Here is a 21,583-nt window from a genome sequence, read left to right as displayed (position 1 = left end):
AGCTTACTAAATGCCTGCCATTCTACCATGGCTTTCATTTCTATTTATTCGTAATCACACTAAGTTGTTAGAATAGCATTTTCTCTTCTCCATCATGAGCAACAGGTAAATTCAGTAAACAGAGCTGTTTTCAATTAGCAGAGGACTTTTAACATGATATTTCTCAGTCTTTTTCAAATATTTTTTATGGTTTATTGATCATCTACATTCACTCAAGCACATAGTCTTGTTACTATTGAAAATTAGCATAAATCCAGATAGATTTGCCCCCAAGAGTGATCTCTATTTCCTTGTTTTCCTTAAAGAGGTTGATTTACTCATTATTATTAGTGTTATTTCTTTCAATAAGAAGAGTATGTTTATTTAGGTAATTATCAACTTAGTGTAGACATTTGGCTTTTGTCATCATTTAATTCTAAATATTTGGTCATTTCCATATGATTTTTTTCCTTGGCTTTTAAGTTATTTGGAATGTGCTTTTTAGTTTCTAAAACTATGGGAGAATTTTTGCCTGTTTGTTATTGATTTCTAATTGTATTGCATATGGTCAGAGAACATTGAATATGGAATATTGATTATCAGATATGCAAAAAGTCTTTGAAGGCTTGGCCATTTTTTGTAAATGTTCTTTTGAGTTTGAAAAGAATGTGTGTTCTGTCTTTCTTGGGTATAGGCCAGTTCTTTATATATGTATACCATTAGTTCAAGCCTGTGGTGTTCAAATTATCCATTTTGATTTCTACTGTTTTCCTGGCTGTTTTATCTAACCAAGATAGCTGTGTCAAACTCCCATGGTGACTGGCCTCGTCAATCATTACATTCATTTTCTTTCCATTAGTATTTGTCTAGGACATAATTTTCTGTCTCTTGCTATGTTTTTTCTTTTCTTGCCTTCTATTAGATTGATAGCATACACTTTATTTTCTTTCATTTTTTAATACTTGCTTGAAAGTTGTATTTTCTATTTCAGTTCTCTTAGTGCTCACATTAAAATTTTTAACTGACGTAATTGACTTAATGTCAAAATTAATCACTCTCTACTCTCCTCCTGGACAATATAGGACTTTAGGGAACGTTAGTGCCATTCTTCCCACTCCCATTGCTCATTGTTCAGTGGAGTTTTAAAACTACCTTGTGTTTAGCCCTGGCTGGGTGGCTCAGTTGGTTGCATTGTCATCCCGTACACCAAAAGATTGCCAGTTCCATCCCCAGATCCCTCCCTCCCTCTCCCTCTCCCTCTCCCGTCCCTTTCCTCTCCCGTCCCTCCCCTCTCTCCTCCCTCTCTTCTCTCTCCTCTCCCTCTCTCTCCCCTTGCCTCCTTCCCTTACTCCCTCTAAAAATCCAGGATTTAAAAAACAACTACCTTGTCTTTAAACTTTCCAAATTCTCATTAGTATTTTACCTTTTCTTTTTTTAACAGTCAATGCTTACTTAATTTTACTTAGATGTAAACAGATTTCTTCGCCCACCACTGATTTTTACATCCCTTTTTTTCTAGGTTAAGTTTTGTTCTTAATGACATAATGCTCAAAGTGTGATCTACAGATCAGTATCATCCAGAAACCTGTTAGAGATGCAGATTTGGGGCCCCATCCCAGACCTACTGAAAACCAGAAACTTTGGGAGTGGGTCCAGCAATCTGTCTTTTAACAAACCCTCCCAGGGATTTTGGAGTTCACCCAAGTTTGAGAACCTCTGCTCTAACAGCAACTTCAGTGGGAGCCTGAGTGGTCAACTCGCTTAGTCTGAGAGGACTTATTTTACCACTCTGTGAAATGATAGATTAGCTCAGTGGTCAGCAAACTGTGGCTCACAAGCCGCGGTTTGCTGCTCTGTTGACCAATGAGTTTGCCGACCACTGGGATTGGGGCTTAATCACAAGGAACAAAAACAGCCTGTAATTATTGGAATCGAGAGTCTAAGTCAGTGGTCGGCAAACTCATTAGTCAACAGAGCGGCAAATCACGGCTCGAAAGCCGCAATTTGCCGACCACTGGATTAGCTCATTCCTTATAAAATTCTTGGTTAACAATTACTTTTCTTCAGTTCTTTGGAGATATTTTTTCATATCTTCTGGTCTTCTTAACTGATGATGAGACGTTGTCAATCAAATTATTTTTTTTATAGTTAACTCTCTTTGGTGATTTTGAATTTTTCTCTGTGTCTTTGATGTTCTGCAAGTTTACTGTATTATAAGGGTGGGTTTTTAAAAATTAATTCTGCTTTGAACTCAATGTGGTTCTTCAATTGGGGACCATGTCTTTTCTTCATTCTGGAAAATTCTCAACAGTTATTTTCTTTACATGTTGCATCTTTCATATTCTTTCAAAATATCTGTATCAGTAACTATTGGGTAATTAATTCACTTTCACAACTATCTTATTTCTTAGCTTTCACATTTCTACCTCTCTTTTTTGCTGTATATAATGGGCTCAGCTCTTCCAGTTAAGTCTTTCTTAAACCCTTTATATAATCTACTCTATCAGTTCACTTTCTCTATTATTTTAGTGACTGTTTAATTGCTCAAAGTTCTATTTGCTCTTTTTAAATTTGCTTAGTCTTTTTAGCTATTTTTCTGTCCTGTTCTTTTATTTATTTATTTTTATTGATACTTCCAACTCTTTAATCATTCTTAAAATAGCCTCTTTATAGCCTTTTTCAAATTATCCTATTAACTCTGGTCCCAGGAACATAAACTATCCCCAGACGTTATATCTGTAGACTCTCCTCAATGGTAGTTTATTACCTAGTTCCGTTTATAATTTGTGTGTATGCTCATCTTCATTTTTTTTTCACATGGGGCTTTTATAAGTTCTGACCTGTATTTTCTGTTAACTACTTACCTTGGGATCATTCACCCCCAATTACCATAACTATGGATTTCATACCCACTTTGGTGTAGCCTTGGAGTATGAATTTATTACAGGTCTGTTTCTTTTTCTTTTTCTTCCATTTATGGTCCTGGACAGAAGGTAAGCTTCCTTGCAACTTTCCTGGGCCAGTGGGTAGAATTTTCTTGTCCCCTTTTCAGATGTAAGTTTTTAGCAGGGAACTCTGTTCTGACTGCCTAGGTCATGCAGGCTGTTGGCCATGTCTGTTCCCCCATGTGAGGGTTAAAACCCAAGCCCCAGCACCCGTGTCTAGGTCCAGTGCCCACTTATTTCTCTATTTTGAGTCTTTCTGTTTATCTGGTACCTAGAGTTTCTCTTTTTCCCAAGTTTTAAAAATATATATTATGGGGGAGGGGACCCTTTCTGTGTCTGCCCAGCACACATTACTGTACGTCAATACGCTGTCTGTATAGCAAACATCACCATTGAAGGTATTTGTAAAGTGCTCCCCATGCTTGCTGCTCTTATGAGTACTATATTGTGCTTGTGTGACACTTTGTACTTTTCTGAGAACTTTATAATCAGCTGCTTTGACACTCTCAGCCATCCCCTCCAGAGGATAGGGAAGATGTTGTTATTCCCAGTTTGTCAGAAGATCAGAAAGCAAATTGTATTGCCAAAACTTACACCAAATGTCAGACTCGCGACTAGAGCCCCAGTTGTACTAACCTCACCAGTGTTTCCAGGCCAGACATGAGCCTTTCTCTACAGAAGACTCCAGAACCAACTGGACGGTAATGACATGAAAACATGTAGAACCATCTTACACACTAAGTCAGGTTCTCCTTTTGCTCAAAAGAGAAAGCATATGTGATGCTGAGCAAAAGGGCCTGTGATTATTTTTAAATAAGCTTATCTTAAAAGTTAAATTATATGTAAGAAAATAAGATGTCATATTTTCAAAAGAGAATAAATAATTTGGCCAAAACAAGAAATACATGACACATAATTCTGTTCAGAGGCTGCACATAGGGACATCTTTGTCCTATGACATTGTTGGGATCTTTTCAGGAGGAGGAGATAAAAACCTCCTCTGCTTATTCCATTATCAGAACTACCTCTAGATGGAGGCGGATAATGATTTTTCAACCTTCATGCATCATTCCACTCAAGAAGAAAGGCCAGAAATATCCCAGCATCTTACTTCCACCCACATCTAGTCAGCACCTACCACAGGTCAGACAATGGAATGATAAGTCAGATATCACAGGCTAGGGACAATTTGCAATAAATTCCATGGGAAATTTGTCCTTTAAGACTATAGAACTTTACAAGGATGAATGTGCAAGCCTTTTCTCACCATTTTCAAGGGGGGAACCAAAACAAAGAATAATGGCTGGGAATCGTAGATTTTTAGAAATGGAAGGACCTTAAAGTTCATCTCATCAAATCCTCCTGCGTAACTGGGAAGTAGTACCATCAAGGAGAGGTTGTCATGGAGCTAGCTGGCAGGAGTCTGTCCTAGAAGTCAGGTTTTCTAAAGCTGGCATGGGATAATGAAAGGAAATCCATTTTAGGTTATTTCCCCTCTATCACAGTTAATCATAGAACATCAACCAACACTTTGCCTTCTCAAGGCTTTGCACCCACTGTCCCTGTCAAAATTTGTTCCCTCCAGTCACTGGTTTCTGCTCAGGTATTCCTTTCTCAGAACTGCCTTTCCTGACCACCTCATATAAAATAGCCTCCCTGGAACTCTTTTTTTTCTCATGGTGTTTATCACTACTTATTCATTTATTTCTTATTACCTATTGCTCCCAATTGCTTGTAATCTCCGGGAGAGAATAGGGAAAGAACTCTTTGGTTGATGTACCATTATTTCCCTAGCATCTAAAATGCCTGGCACAGACTAAGTGCTCAAGAAATACCTGTTGAATGAATTAGCAAATGAACCACCAAAGAATGAATAAATAAACTGGATAGAAAATCTTTTATTATGGGATATAGTATTGATAGAGCAAACAACATCATAATGTCTTTATTGGCTTATTTCACAACATTGTCTCCTTTTTCTTATACTAGTAGTTGTCCAGATAGTGACAAAGTTTCTACCTTTTCTAGAATAAGAATTCACACACGATTTCATCAGACTAAGCACTGTCCAGAATAAATATGATATGTGGTCAAATCCAATGTTCAGTGGAAAAGCAAAAGAAGAGTGGGTTGAAAACTAAGACCATACATAGTATAAATTGTTTTAAGATATATCGATATGATGTCTGTTGCTCTTGAATTACAAAGCGAAACACTGGCATGATCAGTGTTTGCTATGACTGGTTATATGTTTTTGTTTTGGCTGAGTTATTTGTGTGATTGTCTTAAAAACAGTAGAAAGGAGGGGAGGCTTATGTTTTTCATTTCTCCTCTTTCTGGTCAAGAATAAGAATGTGAAGGTAGAAGGTTTGGAGTCTGGAGACACTTTTCTAAGGATCAGTATATTTTATTAACTTAGCCCCAAATTATATCAGCAGAAATATTCTTGCCTGAATGCACGCTATTTGCCAAAAAAGCAATGAGTCATTCTGAGTTTGAGGCTGCCATAGATATGTCCATGTATACGCAAAAGCCAGTCCTCTCTGCTTCATTAAAAAAAAAAAAAAAAAGTAAGCCTTTTCAATAGCCTGAAGTCAGGACTCTGGCTATTGTAAGCTACTTTATAACATAGCAATTAGAGAATATTTAAATGACTATATTAAAATGTTATTTGCCTAAAGAGATTCCAGAATCTTTGAGTAATGATAGTTGAGTTACCGAGCCCACTCCTGTGATACCATAACTCTGCTTCACAGATAAGGCATTAAGACGTAAGGGAACCCTCACCCAAGACTACTTACTAAATAGTAAGAGGCAAACCTTCTGACCCCCAAATGGGAGACTTTTCCTGAGTGCTCTCTACCTGGTCTTACAGTCCTTGATCAGAATGTCAGTCCAGTTGCCTTTCTGCTCATTATATTTCCTCCCAAAGATTTTTAAAAGCAGGATTAGTCTTTTCAAAATGACAGTAGAGGTCATTGGGGTTCTATGTTAAAATGTCATAGCCAACTCTTACCTCAATGACAGGAGAAAAATAAAGATTACACCCTGACTCATATCCAGACAGAAGTCACATTGGAAAGTGCATTTTATGTAGTGTATCCCTAAATGACTTCTTGAATATCAACATAGTTGTTTTCAGGGGTGAAAGCCCTACTCAGTGCTGATTTGCCTTAATCATTTCTAGAACTTTCCCATGTGCTTTGTACATAGACAAGTTAATTTCAATGATAATATGGAGAATGAGAATTTTAAGGTGTATGATTAATGAAGTTCTCTGAATGTTGGCTCAGTTTACATAAAGTTGCAAGTGTTATTCCCCCTCATTTACATTTACAAATTTATCTTCTAGGCGGTTCCTTACTCCAGAGAATTTAAGCAGAAATATGACTACTTTAGGAAGAAATTAAAGAAACCTGTGAGTAACATGTCTTCCAAAAATGCTGTTTTAGTCCTTTGTAAGTTACCAAAGTTACTTCAGTGCAAGCAACTTGTTACTTTTCTGTGTGTACTAAGAATATAAACTTCCTTTTTTTACTGCACTTTGATCCACCTGGATCTTCCACCTGAATTTTCTTTTTAACAGAAATGGTAAGTGAAGATTGGCTAGTATTACATACCAAATCACCTGAAGGTAATTTCTTATAGCTGGCCTGTGAGCCCAGAAAGCTGCTCCTAGGATGCTCCCGAGAGCCCACCCAGGGCTGGTCCTGCTCTTCAAAATACTCAAGTGCTTTGGTGGGAGAGCAGGGGTTCCCAGCCATTGTAATATGTAAAAAGATAGAAATGCTTTTATGGGAAATAGAATAATTTAGGACCTAGTTGAAAAATTCAGAGAAGCCTATGCAGTTGTTATCGTTATCCTATTTAATAAAACCTAGATCAGCCTTGGGCAAACTACGGCCCGCGGACCGGATCCGGCTGTTCTATCTGGTTCTCTTGCTCTCCCCTCCACTCCTTTACTTTGAATTTATATTAGTTCACACAAACACTCAATCCATGCTTTTGTTCCGGCCCTCCGGTCCAGTTTAAGAACCCATTGTGGCCCTCGAGTCAAAAAGTTTGCCCACCCTGACCTAGATCCTAGTTAGAAAAATGTTCAAGCCCTTCCCTTTAAATTCAGAAGTATAATTTTAATTATAATACTACAGTACGATTTATAATATTTGATTATATTTGGCATGTTAAGACCAAGTGTAATTTTCAAATGAAAATTCTCATAGGAAACCCTATACGATTTTTACAAAACTGAGAAACCCAATAAGGTTTTTACAGGCAGTGATTTAAATCACATTATTTTCTACTGACACATCATCCCAAATTTTCAATATAGGTTTTCTGTTTTACTTTGTTATTTCACTTCTGTGATATAGGTTTTACCAGTTTTCGTCTCCATTTGTGCATTCACTGTTTGGGGTTTGGGATGTTTTGTCTTATTTGGTGTCACCATTTCTCGGCTTCCTCCCACTGGGGAAAGACCCTCACTCAGGTCTCCCCAGTTTGCCTGTGCTGCATCACTGTCTCCCCTGCTCCAGTCCTCAGTGAGAGCCTCACTTTTGAGGCATCTGCTCTGGGTGAGGCACCTGCTCTGGGTGAGGCACTGGGGATAGAGATGCAAGAGACAGTCTCTGCCTCTGGAGCTCCCACTTAGGAGTTCTGTCCTCCCTTCCAACATCCTCATGCAGCTAGCTCTTTGATGACTGCTTTTGAAATGACTCAAATTTAAACACATAAAATCCCCAGTTTCTCTGTGAGTTACCTGCACTCCCCCAGTCATAAGGGGTGACTTTAGGGACTTCACTCTGTGTCATTCCAGGTGGCACTTTCACTAACTGACTCTGCAAATCTGTTTTATGGCAAAGCTGCCCCATCCCTCATTTTTCCAGGAAGCAGTTACAGCCTGTCAAGTGCTTTTTTGTTTTCATATTTATTAACTACTAGAGGCCCGGTGCACAAAATTCATGCATGGGGTGGGGAGGGGGGGAGGTACCCTCAGCCCAGCCTGCACCCTCTCCAATCTGGGACCCCTCAGGGGATGTCCGACTGCCAGTTTAGGCCTGGTTGCCCCTAACTGCCCCCACTGCTGGCCAGGTCGCCCCCAACTGCCCCCTCCCTGCCACCCTGGTCACTCCTAACTGCCCGCCCCTCCCCCCCTGCCGGCCTGGTCACCCCTAACTGCCACCCCTGCCGGCCTGGTCGCCCCCAACTGCCCCTCCCCCGCTGGCCTAGTTGCCCCTCACTGCCCCCCCCCCGATCGCCCCGAACTGCCCCCCTACCAGCCTGGTCGCTCCCAACTGCCCTCCTCTGCTGGCCTGGTCGCCCCTAACTGTCACACCCCCCCACACACACCAGCCTGGTCGCCCCACAGAGCCTGCTTGTTCAGTCGTTTGGTCATCCCTCACTAACCCCCCTGCCGGCCTGGTTGTAGGCAGCCATCTTGGGAGGGCATGAGGGTCAATTTGCATATTACCTCTTTATTATATAGGATGGCCTGTGGGATGCTTTCCCACAACTTGGCATGATAACCAGGGGCCCACTCCCCATGGTAGCAGAATCAGCGTGTGGACCATAACTACCAGCTGGAGTTGAGCATGCTCCCATCCTGGCCAGGTGGGGACTATTGTGGGTTTTGATTGCCTGGACTGAAGTCACTTCCTTTGACAGAAACAGTATATACAGTTAACCATATTTCAGTTGCTGCTGGGCAGATAAGCACCCCACAATTGTTCATAAACGGGGGAGGATGACTGCTCAGCAGACGTTGTTCTGCAGCACATGCTGCCAGCTCAGTCTGACAGCTGCTGGTGGCCGCTGTGTATCTCAGTGAGGCTTTCTGACTGTGCAAAGAAACCTCCATAAGGAGGGATGCTCAGTTGGAATAATTCATCCCTGCTTGTTTATTTGAAGACTGCCATCGTTTCTCTCCTGTGAAGTAAGGTGCATATTTAGTGTATGATTATGTGATTTTTTTTCTTTTGTGTAGGCTGATATTCCAAATAGGTTTGAAATGAAACTTCACAGAAATAACATTTTTGAAGAGTCCTATCGGAGGATCATGTCTGTGAAAAGACCAGATGTCCTAAAAGCTAGACTGTGGATTGAATTTGAATCAGAGAAAGGCCTTGACTATGGGGGTGTGGCCAGAGAATGGTTCTTCTTACTGTCCAAAGAGATGTTCAACCCCTACTATGGTCTCTTTGAATACTCTGCAACGTAAGTATATGGAGCAAATTCAGAATTTGTGCCACTGAAACAGTTTTATTCTTGATAGTTTCAGCTTACGAAAGAATAAGTGGCTAACTCATTTGAAATGAATTAACACTGCTGTTTTCAGACCCCGCTCCCCTCCACCACCAACCCACACACCCCCATAAGTCTAGAACAGGTTCTGACTCTACCTGGTGAGATAATGTACTCCGAACACAGAAAAATGATTTTTCTCTTGTCTGTTGGGTTCACTTAATTGAAATTGAAAGTGTGCTGATTACTTACGGTAAGGAACAAGAGGCAATTTTCATTCGTAATGTTATGTTAATTCAGGAGAATTTGTCATTGTCAGAATTCAGATAGTCATTGTCGTCTCATGGACAAAAATAGTTTCTGAAGGAACACTAGTTAAAGGCAAATTATGATGACTTTGAGGAGGACCTATTCTTCAGGCTCCAAAGGACAGCACCCTGGTCCTATAAGGGAAGAACCAGATTCCCTGGGCATTAGGATTTCATCATTGCCAGGCATGGAAACTAAAATAGACTCAGCTGCTTTCTCAGGACTCCAACATTACCCGCTTATCAGGCCACCTGCTCCTCCTGCAGGCTGTGGACCCAAGTACCTGTAGACTAGTTGCTGGCCTTGCCGAAAGGCAGCCTTGCTCTAAGGGACATGGGTTCTTCCACATCTCCCACTCTCTCCTGGGGCTCTGTTGGAAGGCAGACTCAGGATCCTGCCCAGTTGTTCTAGCCAAGAATCGCCCAGCTTGTTTATTATTGTCCCATGAGAAAGCTCGCTATGTAAAATTGATCATAAAAATTGAAGTGGCAGGCAGGGCATGGGGGGAGAAGGGGGCAGGATCCTCATCTCTCAGATCCCCTAAAAGAATCTGTCTATGGAGCCCAATTGGAAAACCATGATCCTCATGATTTTGAGACCAGAAACGGACATGTAAACATCTTTGTGGTTTACGGTGTTAAGACAGCATATGCTGTTACCAATGCCCTTGGGGCTGTCAGGGCCCAGCAGCGGTGGTCAGAGCAAACATTGGGCCTGGAGGAAAAATGTTCATCTCCAAATAAAGGCCTCTCAAAGGAACAAATGCTCCTCCTCAGAGAACCTGAAGTAAGTACTCACATCATTGCAGTCTGTGCACGGTCCCTTTATTATGTGGTGATTCGTACCTTCCCAAGATACTTGGCCGAACCATATGCAGTTGACATTTTTGTAAATCAAAAATAGTCAAATATCAACACTCTCTTACGGTTTAACTTACAAAGGGCATGTGCACCAGCTCCATGGGACCTCAGTTGGTGACAAAAAGAGGCTAACTAAATGGTAAGTCCCATTCCCTAGCTCAGTGGTCGGCAAACCGCGGCTCGCGAGCCACATGTGGCTCTTTGGCCCCTTGAGTGTGGCTCTTCCACAAAATACCATGGCCTGGGCAAGTCTACTTTGAAGAAGTGGCATTAAAAGAAGTTTAAGTTTAAAAAATTTGGCTCTCAAAAGAAATTTCTATCATTGTACTGTTGTTATTTGGCTCTGTTGACTAATGAGTTTGCCGACCACTGCCCTAGCTCATGCCTTTCCCCATCAGGAGCAGAGTACCTGTGTAAAAAGCATTAGCACCATGAAAGCTAATGACAGGCAGCAAAGAAAGATGCAAATTTTTGTGTTTCTTCTTTAAAAATATGATTGGGCTTTTTCTCTCTCTTCTTCCCCAAGGGACAACTACACACTTCAGATCAACCCCAATTCAGGCCTCTGTAATGAAGACCATTTGTCCTATTTCACTTTTATTGGAAGAGTGGCTGGTCTGGCAGTATTTCATGGGAAACTTTTAGATGGTAAGTTATTAAAAAGATTTGAAGTCATCAAAATAGGACAGTGTTATTTATGGTTCCTTATTAGGTGACTCATCTTTCCCATCATAGATGTTAAGCAAAAGCTCCACTGATTCTGTGTAATTCAATTATTTTTATGTTTTGCCTGTAATTGAGGTGTTTTTCACTGGAGTCATCTTAATTTGAGCACTGACAGTACAGTGTCTACACACAGTTTAAAATTTTTTTACAAAACAAACAAGTGTGAAGCACAGAACATTCTGTGATTGTGTGTTTTCTGCTTTTAAGAACAGCTTCTAATTTTTTTAGGGAGAACTAGATTTGGTGACAGATGGAAAAGCTAATTGAAAAGTTAATCAAAATGATCAGATTCATCACTATTCTGCTGTTGTTTCAAATTGTTATTTTATTTGAATGTGAAGAGACTGTAAATATTTATTATTTTTATTTGAATGGTAAGAGACTGTCAGTAATGTTATGCTGAGCTAAGACATTGACCCACAAATGGCACAAGGTAATCTCGTTCTTATTTAAAACATGTAAGCCATGAAAGAATCTCAGGGTCCTTTGTAAGTTAGAAGTCAGACCCCTCCCCTGGCATATCTATTAGGCTTGTAATAGAGCCTTCTATAGATTTGGTCATTTCCAAAGCATTGCCCTTGAGAAAGGACACTATTTAAATCATTGAAGGGGAATTAAAAATATTTTTGAAAGATTTGGGGATAAAAATGTTGAGGATAGAAGAGAGAATAAGATTTGAGGTTGGCATTACAGCTACTATAGAGAGAGGTCCAGGGAAGTAATGTTAATTGCGTCTGTGGAACCTTAGCTATTCCAGTAAATAATTGATGTACCCTCTGTACTTCATCCTTTAATATATTTTTACTGGTATTTGCTGGCTGATTTTGATCCTCTGATTTCAATGCTTTTACTTGGGGGAAATAAGCACTTTTTTTCATGGGAAAGAAACTGCACTCACTCTTTCCATATATGTATGTTGTGTGAATATATTTTAATTTGCTACACTGGCATCGTGCCATAGATTATTTCAGCTGTTCAGATTCACTTCATCCTTTTCTTAGAAGGTCAGTCTGTACACCTTCTGCCAAGTGAGAACACATCCTTAGTGGCTGTGGGGAAATAGACGTGTCAGATATGATCCTGACTCCGTGAACTTATAATCTAGTGGGCAAACGAAAAGCAGAAGACTCACAGTGACAGAGTCCAATCAGAAGGCCACAGGAGGTCCAACAATGAAATGAGGAAACCCTGATTTGCCTGGAGGCCCAGCTTGCGAAGGGGGGTGGGATTTGAACAGTTAGAAGCCTGGACCATTTCAGAAGAGCAAGTACTGGCCGAGTCAAGGCCCATGGAGGGAGTGATGGAAAGCAGCAGGAACAGTGGGGGAATCTAGGACACTACTGCCAAAGGTGATACCAGTGTACATCAGGAATTGCAGAATTGAGGACCCGAATGCCCTTAAAAATGCGAATGCCCCTGTAGGCAGAGCACACACACACGCCACAGCCAGCCCACACTCCCTTGTATCGGCTTCATCCTCTGCCTCCCGAGACACCGAAGGTGTTTGAGTCCGCAGCCTAGGGCCACCCTGAGCCACTGTGAATAGGAATACGTTGCAGAGGGTTGGTGATTAGATGGGGGTGGGGGCTGAGGTTTCAGCACCCCAATGAGGAGGCGTGTGATGCTGACCTGCCTGTGGACAGGTGGATTGGGGGGCCCTACGGGACACCTCTGTGATGGTGTCCTCACTGCCATTGCCTTACTCTGACCTTCATCAGCCCTGCTCTGGAAGATTGCAAAGCCTCCTAAGTGATCTCCCTCATGTCCTCTTGTCCCCTTCCTGCTTTTTCTCCATGCCTGCCCCAGGAGTGGTCCTGATGTGCAGATGGAATCACCTGGCCTTCCAGTGACTTCCCGGTGCCATCATTCAGGCAGCAGCCCAAACTGCCCCGCGCCCCACGCAAGCTGCCCGCTCCCCAGTCCCTTCTCTGGCCTGTCCTCCCCAGGACACCTTGTGCTTCCGCCCTGACAGACCACTCACAAGTCCTGATCTTGTCCTTCTGCTTAGAGTGCCCTCTGTCCCCTGTTAATGTACCTTGTTTACACTGAAAATTCTTGCCAGGCCTTGAGGCTTGTCACCCCCAGGAGCCTTTTTGACCCCTTTCTACTGTACCACCTCTACAAGTATAACTATCCTCCTTACTCCCCGCCCCTCCAAAAAAAAAAAACCACCAGGCCCTGGTCTACTGGTCACAGATACTACAGAAGGTCTTTGATTGTCCTGTCCTAGTCTCTCATTCAAATCGAAGGCAGGTTCAGCTTGTATTTCATTTCTGTTGCACAGTAATATCCACGACTTGAAACTAATCCAGTTTTCATCCTGTTTTAGGTTTCTTCATTAGACCGTTTTACAAAATGATGCTGGGAAAGCAGATAACTCTGAATGACATGGAATCTGTGGTGAGTGAACGCAGATCCTCCCACTGGGTGTCGTGAGCCACGTGTGTCTCACGGAAGACAGCTGTGACATGTTGTCACAGCGCTTTCTAGGGTGTCTCCATTCAGTGTCAATAATAGGGACCATTTAATTGTTCAAGAGTTTAATTGATCTCCCTAATTTTCTAATAAGCAAATCATGGTTTCCATTAACTGGAAGCATGGTTGTTGAGTTGGATACACCCAAACCTCAGTTACCTCTGCTTACCTGGTACTGGTGTGACCAGCTTAAATCCCAGGGTCACCTGGAGACCTCATGGCAGTGCTTGTTTTCCATCGAAAACTGCTAATACTGAACGTTTAGAGACTCATCTGCTATTCCTGTTTTCTGACCTCAGGAAATGGCAAGGGCACAGGCCAAAGCAGTAGATGCAGGGAAGAGTACATACAGTCATTCTAGACGGTGAGGGGTGAGTGAGTAATAAACAAGTTAGGAAATGAATGCTTTGAGAAGTTTTCTGAAAAGCGATTTGGGCCCTGCTCAGTGGTTAGAGCATTGGCCCCCCCACACCTATGTTTCAGGGGTTAGATTTCCAGTCAAGGGCACAGACTGGAGTTGCAAGTTCAAACCTGGCCCTGATCCCAGCACTGGAATCCCTGAGAGGGGAGGCCAGGCCCTTGTGGCTTGCGTTCTAGGTCCCACTTACACTGACTTGAAGAGAGCAGTACAAGCACAGAAAGAGGTGGGACTTAAACCATCGATATTTACTTAGTTAGAACGTTCTCATCCTTCCTATTGTCCTTTGATATTTTCACTCTTCAGACACAGGAAGTATATTCATCTTCCATGTTCGGTTGTATAATTTGATGACCGCCATCCAGAGCAAGTTGCTTCCTCTCCACTTCACCAAGGATAGGATTCAACTACAAACCCTGCTGCTACTAAAACACTTTTTTAGTTTGTATTTTAAATTAAAGGGGCAGAGTAGGTTTGAAGTAGAGCAGAAAACATATTAGAGACTAATATAATTCTTCAGCAATGTGCGTGGAATTACATTAGAAGGACTTAATTATTTAAAGTCAAACAAGTTTGTATTTTGAAAAAAAAAAAAGCTTAATTTTAGTTTCTGTGTCACTTCTCTAGGATAGTGAATACTACAACTCTTTGAAATGGATCCTGGAGAATGATCCCACTGAACTGGACCTCATGTTCTGTATCGATGAAGAAAACTTTGGGCAGGTACGTCCGGGGAACCCCAGGGGCTCCTCTCCAATTTTTAGAAAGTCTTGCTTTTGCACAGGTTGTAACACAACTTTTCTGGACAATTAAAAACCACCACCAGGAGCATTAGCTGTTAGTCATCATTTCATTGTATCAGCACTGTATTGTTAAGCCAGAAAGCAAAGCCCCAATTCCAGCAAAGTGACAGAAATTCTGAGGCCTCTGGGCCTGAGCGGGCACCTACTTGTAATCGAAAGCAAAGCGTAAACATTTGTGCCTTGGTTTTAGAATTTAGGTACTTTGAAAAATAGAGTGTTTACTCAATGATATAATTACAGGATCAGGAGTAGGTGATGTTTTGGGGAACTTAGGCTTTTTTCTCTGCTTAATGGTTCTGTTGTTATTTATCTTCTGGGGCCAAGCAGGCTCAGGTCTCTCTCCCATCCCTTCTTGCTTTGTGCCCACACTGTCATTAAGGCTAGATTAATAAGAAAGGTTAATGTCAAAGATAAGTCACCTGCTAGGAATTTTCATCACCACCTGAATGTTCTGTAGGATGTGTTTGTCTTAAACCTGGGACCTCTGATTCATTTGTGATAACCTTTGATAACAATGCTTCTTGGGAGGTCTTTTCGGGGATGTCCGACCCTGGTACTCATCCCACAGAAGCACAGAGAGATTTCTCATCTCTCAGACCAGGTCTCATGGCCTTGAAATGAATGAGATCATGGAGCCGATTTTAAAGATTGCATATGGGAAATGAAATAGATTGATTCCTTACTGCTTCAGAGATTATTAAAAGTTTGCTTACAGTTCAGCAGACATTAGCAATGCCAAAGGCATGAGCAGGTGATCTGGAAAAACTTCTTTAGTTATAGTGAAATGTCACTATTTCCACCTAATAAATGAAAACCAAACACAAGATATTTGGATTTTTAAGTAGTTTCTAATAAAGATTCTGATTATTATTACAGTTCATGTTAATAAAGACAGTTCTCAGATCTCTTGGTTTAATACTGTAGATTCTTCTGAATTTTGAGCTGAACAAGGTAGAGTAACGCAGTAATCGGGACACACAAGATGAGTAAGCTAATGATCAGGTGCCCTACTTGTTAAATTACTGCCTTGCTTTTTTAGAGAGCTAACCTGATTAACAGGGAACAAATGTATCTATTCTTCATTCTGGGAAGAAATGTAGAGTGAATTAAGCACCCACATACTGGTCGCATCTTCCATACCCAATCCATCACCAAGCCTGTTCATTTTAGCTTCCAAGTCTTTTTCAGATCTGCCTTTCATCCCTGACTGTTCCACCACCAACACCCAAGTCTAAGCTACCGTCTTGTCTCATAGACTCCAAACTGATTCTTTATATCCACTTTGGCCTCCCATAGTGGTCTTTTCAGAATGTCGAAGTGTCATGTCATTCCTCTACCAGAAACAGTTAGAGACTGTCCACTACACTTGAGATTAACTTGCTCCATGGTGTCCTGCATGACTTGGCCCTGCCTGCCCCATCTCCGGGGAAGGTACAGCTGTCCCTCACGTATTCTGGGTCTGGTCCCAGGTTTCTTCTCAGAGCTCGGGATCTTTGCTCATGCTGTTCGTTCTGTTGGGAACACACTGCCTCCCATCTTCAGATCAGACCCAGGCCATATGCTTCAGAGTATCTCCCACGTCTCCCTGGGGCATGTACCATGGGTGATGTGGCATTTATTTGTATGTGTGTTTAGCATATGCCTCTCCCACCAGACTCAGTCTTGGAGATGGCAGCATGGGGTCTGCCTTCCGCTTACCTTTGTGCCCATGCTACTTGGCATACTGCCTGGTACGAGGTAGGCACTCAAAATAGTCATTGAACCCACACTGTGAGCACCGGAGAGACACCTGTGCAAGCCTCTCACTGCTTTCAGCCTCAGTAGAGCTGGTGACTGGACAATGCAGTTTATTCTAACCCGAGAGGAAGCCCAAGTCTCCCTCGTGCCACACACCAGGTCATTTCTCCAGTGGAGTGCAGCTACCACGATGTGAAGTGTCTGTGCCCTTGGCCCTCCTCGGTGTTTTGTTTTGTTTTTTTATTCCACAGTTAGAAAAATCAGACCATGAAGTGGTAGGAGCCGTCGCTTCATGTAATGAAACTGCAGCTGTTGCCATTATTTTGTGATTTGTTTTCTTCCTGATTGATGAGAATCTGGAGCTGCTGGTTTCTGGGACTGACTAGGAATGTTTCAAATGAACAAATTTCAGTGTGTTTGCACAGCCATCATATGCCATACAGACAGAATAAACTGTACACCCATGTGCTTCCCCAAAGTTTCTATGAGAAGACACATACTGTTTGTAAAACAGTCGGCTTCGCCCTCCTTCCCCCTCCTTCTGGCTATTGCTCAGTACACATTGGTATTAGCTGGCCCCACACACAGGAGAGGGTGTGGCTCGACTTCAGCTGCTTTGCTCTTTATGATCAGGTAGATCCCTCTCTGCAGCCTCGTGTCTTAAGCTTCTTTCTTTAAGTTCCTGAGTTTTGCCTGTTTAAAAAAATCCCACACATCTTTTTTTATAACTATAAAATTTAATTTTCCAAAACAAATTAAGATACATTAGGATTTGGGTCTCTAGTCTCAGGGGACATACCCTGGCTTTTCTGTAAACACAATTCCTTCTCCATTGTTTCTAATGTCTGAAGAATAATGAAAACTCACAAATAACCATAAAATAGTTTGCCTTTAATGATAACATCTTTAACTGTGTTTTAAAAACATAAAAACCTTGTTAAACATCCTCTTGTACACAAAGCCTATTTCCTGGAAAATATTTCTGAATAAATTTTGCTTATCTTCCTCTTATAGTGAGACATAAATTACCCAGTAATAACCCACAGAATAACTTCATGATGGTGACTGTTGTTTTGTCTTTGTAATTACAGACATATCAAGTGGATCTGAAGCCCAATGGGTCCGAAATAATGGTTACAAATGAAAACAAAAGGGAATATATTGAGTATGTATATGCACATTTACAATTTTTTATTATATTGAACAGCATGTAAGGTGGCCTGTACTTGGACCATCTCAGCAAGCAGATAGCACCCTCGCCGGCAAGGCTGTCTTCATTCAGAAAGTTCAGACTTCGAATAGATTTTAGAACACTCCACCCAGGTGACTGGGGTGCAAAGCCTGGGGATTCAGACATTGTGACGTGTTGTGCATCATTCCTTGCAGTGAATGCCTTGAGGTTTCAGACTTGGTGGGTGTGAGATTGAGCAGAGTCACAGCTATCTTCACTGAGAAAAGGGTGATAGAAATCTCCACCTGCTCCCTGACCCCTGCAAGCCTCTGGTGCCGGAAGGCCTTCAGGCTGCTGACCGCAGCTCAGCACAGAAAAGCCTGGTGGGGCTGAGCAGCGGTTGTGAGGGGGAGTGGTCCTCGAGGGCCATTGCCATGTGCCCCCTCAAAGGTGAGAGCAGTGGTGACAAGGTCCTTGTGGTGTTTCACAACAAAACGCCTTGGAAGGTACCCGAAGTTGATTCGCCTGGCAATAAATTCTGCTGTCACTAGACATTGTCACAGGGGAGATGGTTTCAGTGGATTTGTTACATAAAGAGGTCTTATCATTAATCCTCTATGTTATAGTATTAAAGTATTAGTGTACATCATTTTGCTTATAAACTATATGTCATTGTTGAAAATTGGTACAATTTATACTAGAGTGAAATATCATTTGATAAAATACGTTATGCTGGTACTCCCTTTAAAAATGTAAGTACATATGTATACATAGGTGGGCATGTATATATGTGAATTTATATGTGTATGCATGTTCTTCACATATGCATATGTATTCACATCCTGTGACCTTTAGTCACATTTATAAAGCAACTTATAGAAACTAAGCCTTAATCTGGGGAAAAAGAAATCCACTATTCCTTTGAAATCCTCAGTGGGATTTTAGGTTTTTCACATGTGTTCTAGTTACTCTCAAAAGAATTAATGAATAAACAGTGCATGCCACAGCCCTGGAGCCCCGATTTCCTTTGCCAGTGTAGGGGTTTCTCTCCTTTGTCTGATGAGCCTCGATTGAAGCTGTGAGGAAAGATGTGAGCTCTGTAATGACGAAGGTGCTTAAACGCTGTTCCGTTTTCTCCCTTAGCTTAGTCATCCAGTGGAGGTTTGTGAACAGGGTCCAGAAGCAAATGAACGCCTTCTTGGAGGTAAGCTGCACCCGCTGGGATTGATCACCCACCACACGACACAACGGGCACAGGCTGGGGACACACGGCCCAAAGGTCAGGGCCGCACAGCCTGCACCATGGACCAGTCCCCAGAGCAGGAGTGTCAGCCACCACGTGGCCAACCTTTCATTTTGTTAGTTTAGTGCTGTCCTCTTTGCTTCTTATTTCTTAACTAGAGGCCCAGTGCACGGACTCTGCACCGGTTGGGGTCCCTCAGCCTGGACTGTACCCTTTTACAATTCGGACCCCTCGGGATGTTGGACTGTCAGTTTCAGGGATTTGGCCGAGACCAGCAGTCTGACATCCCACAAGGGATGTAGCCGTGCATGAAGCGGCAGGCGGCCATGGAAGAGCCCAGGCCAGGCTCAGCGCTCCTAATCACTTGCTTCTTAGTGCTGTCACAGAGGCAGGAGAGGCTCCCGCCACCACCGCTGTGCTCACCAGCCATGAATGTGGCTTCTGGCTGAGCAGCGCTCCCCCTGTGGGAGTGCACTGACCACCAGGGGGCAGTTCCTGCATTGAGCGTCTGCCCCCTGGTGGTCAGTGTGCATCATAGCGACCGGTCATTCCAGTCGTGCTGTCTTAATGGTCACTTAGGCTTTTATATATGTAGATGTGCCTTACCTGTTTTTAAAGAGAACTTTTTACAAACTTGAACCAGAAGGTAGGCCCCCACAGAAGCCAGACCCACTGGCCTGCATTTGTGGGTGGTGCCCAAGGGAAGGCTGAGAGATGCACCGCTGCCTTTAGCACTGCTTGATGGGTCCTCCAAAGCCGGAGGACTCGGGCTGAACATATCAAGCTCCTCAGTAGCGAAGCTGTTCCCTTCATGCTCTCTTCGCGGCTCCTCACAGACTTCACTCCTGTGTAGCACGTGGAAACATATTTTCTTAGGCTGAGTTTTATCTTAGAGCAAAGTGCCAACCACCTTGTGCCAACTGGCACTGGATGACATGGGGTGCAGGCACCTCTCAGATCCAAGGATTTGATGTCAGTGGTGTCCCCAGGCCCCTTGTGAGAGGCCTGAGGGGATGGATTCGTCATTTTTTAAAATGCTTCCCTTTGACCAAAAGTGAAATGCTTTCTAAAATCTTGATGATGGGTATTAGTTACTCAAAGCAAACCTAGAAACAACCCCAACTATACATTATAAATTCCCAGTGAACTGATGCGAAATTTACCCCAGCTCGTGGTGATTAAGCCCCAAACCCAGCTTCAGGGACTTGGGGGCATAAGTATGAGTTAGATACACTTGAGAACAACAGGTTTCATACTTTATATAAGAAACCCAGGAGCACATTCCTGGGCCCCACCCCACGTGATCCCTCCATACTTTCAAAAATCTGGCCCTGCCCTGGCCAGGTAGCTCAGTTGGTTAGAGCATCGTCCCAATATGCCAGTAGGGTTAGATCTCTGGTCAGGGCACGTATAAGAACCAACCAATAAGTGGAACAACATATCTCTCTCTAAAAAACAAAAAAATTAAAAGTGGCTACAAAACAAAACAAAAACACTCCAGCCCCAAGCAAGGCCCAAGGCATGGTGCCTCCACTCGGCAGCAACATTACCGGCCGCTAGAGCAGGCTTCCTCTGGATGCTGGGCACCCCGGTCTCTCCTGTCCCGAGCCCACTGCCTCCTTGTATGTGTCATCTAGTGCCTTCAGGACCTGATCTTTAACTGTGTCCTCTTACGTGTCTATGACACATATATTTTAGGACACGCTGGCTCACAGACTACGTCATAAGTGACTTCTGGAATCTGCCTGCCTACAGTAACCCGTATTTTCATAGGGCTTCAAATATTACTCAAGTATCTGAACCTTCTGGATTCTATTCTTTTTCAAAATTTTTAAATCATAACTAGGCTGTTTTTATTAGAATTGCAACTATGGATGCTATTGCTGATATATAAATCATTAGTAAAGAATGTGTTTTTTTCCTGGCTAATCAAGAAAGTTTGTTTTGTTGTTTTTTTGGTTTTTTTCTGAAAAATTTGCCTGTTTTATGGAAAAAGGTGTTTAGGGTGATTTTTTTTTTTCTTTCAGGGGTTCACAGAACTGCTTCCTATCGATTTGATTAAAATTTTTGATGAAAATGAGCTGGAGGTTTGTATTGTAAACATTTTGTGTAAAGTAGATTTTTAAGTTTCTCATCACTTCATAAATGATATCTTAATGTTCTCTAATCAATAATGTCCTGGGGCGTCAGCTTAGGTGAATCTGCTACATGTCTCTTAAGGGGCTTGTTTGTTTGCCATCGGGGAGTAAGGAAACAGCAGGAGTCGTCACCTGCAGATGCCTTGTCCAGAAGAGGGCAGTTCTGGGACATGCGGGACAAGCAGAGGCCCCCTGAGCTGGTTGGGTGCATGGCCCACTGCCCCAGGTGAAGAAAAACTGCTTCTAGTAGAGCCAGGGTTGCAGCACCAGTTGGGATAGCAGCACCCCTCTCCCAAGGCCCAGCTGCACCTCCTCCACCCACCCACCCTGTCAGTATAACCTTGAAGTGGTTTGTGTTAAGGGAGGAGAAATGTCAGAAATTAACAACAGGTAGTTTTGATATTCAATTGTTTCATCATCTTTGTGTTGAGGTAAATGGGAACTATCGATTTATAAAGCAAAGGAGCCCAGCCAGTGTGGCTCAGTGGTTGAGTGTCCACCTATGAACCAGGAGGTCACAGTTCAGTACCGGGTCAGGG

The 21,583-nt window shown here is 42.5% G+C and overlaps 1 protein-coding gene across 17 annotated transcripts in view; it reads left to right on the top strand.

Moving 5' to 3' along the window:
- The window catches only part of NEDD4L (NEDD4 like E3 ubiquitin protein ligase), a 321,617-nt gene that overhangs the window by 288,901 nt on the left and 11,133 nt on the right, over positions 1-21,583 (top strand). For all 17 annotated transcript variants that reach the window (XM_080686861.1, XM_080686863.1, XM_080686865.1 and 14 more), the window contains 8 exons: positions 6,277-6,342; positions 8,908-9,137; positions 10,860-10,981; positions 13,389-13,459; positions 14,580-14,675; positions 17,584-17,657; positions 18,807-18,867; positions 20,934-20,993. In XM_080686861.1, the coding sequence (XP_080542987.1) occupies positions 6,277-6,342; positions 8,908-9,137; positions 10,860-10,981; positions 13,389-13,459; positions 14,580-14,675; positions 17,584-17,657; positions 18,807-18,867; positions 20,934-20,993 (780 nt within the window). The remainder of the gene's footprint in view (positions 1-6,276; positions 6,343-8,907; positions 9,138-10,859; positions 10,982-13,388; positions 13,460-14,579; positions 14,676-17,583; positions 17,658-18,806; positions 18,868-20,933; positions 20,994-21,583) is intronic.

This window comes from Plecotus auritus (genome assembly GCF_963455305.1).
Source record: "Plecotus auritus genome assembly, chromosome: 8".
In the NCBI taxonomy this organism is placed as follows: Eukaryota; Metazoa; Chordata; class Mammalia; order Chiroptera; family Vespertilionidae; genus Plecotus; species Plecotus auritus.
This window is presented reverse-complemented; position numbering and strand designations above follow the sequence as displayed.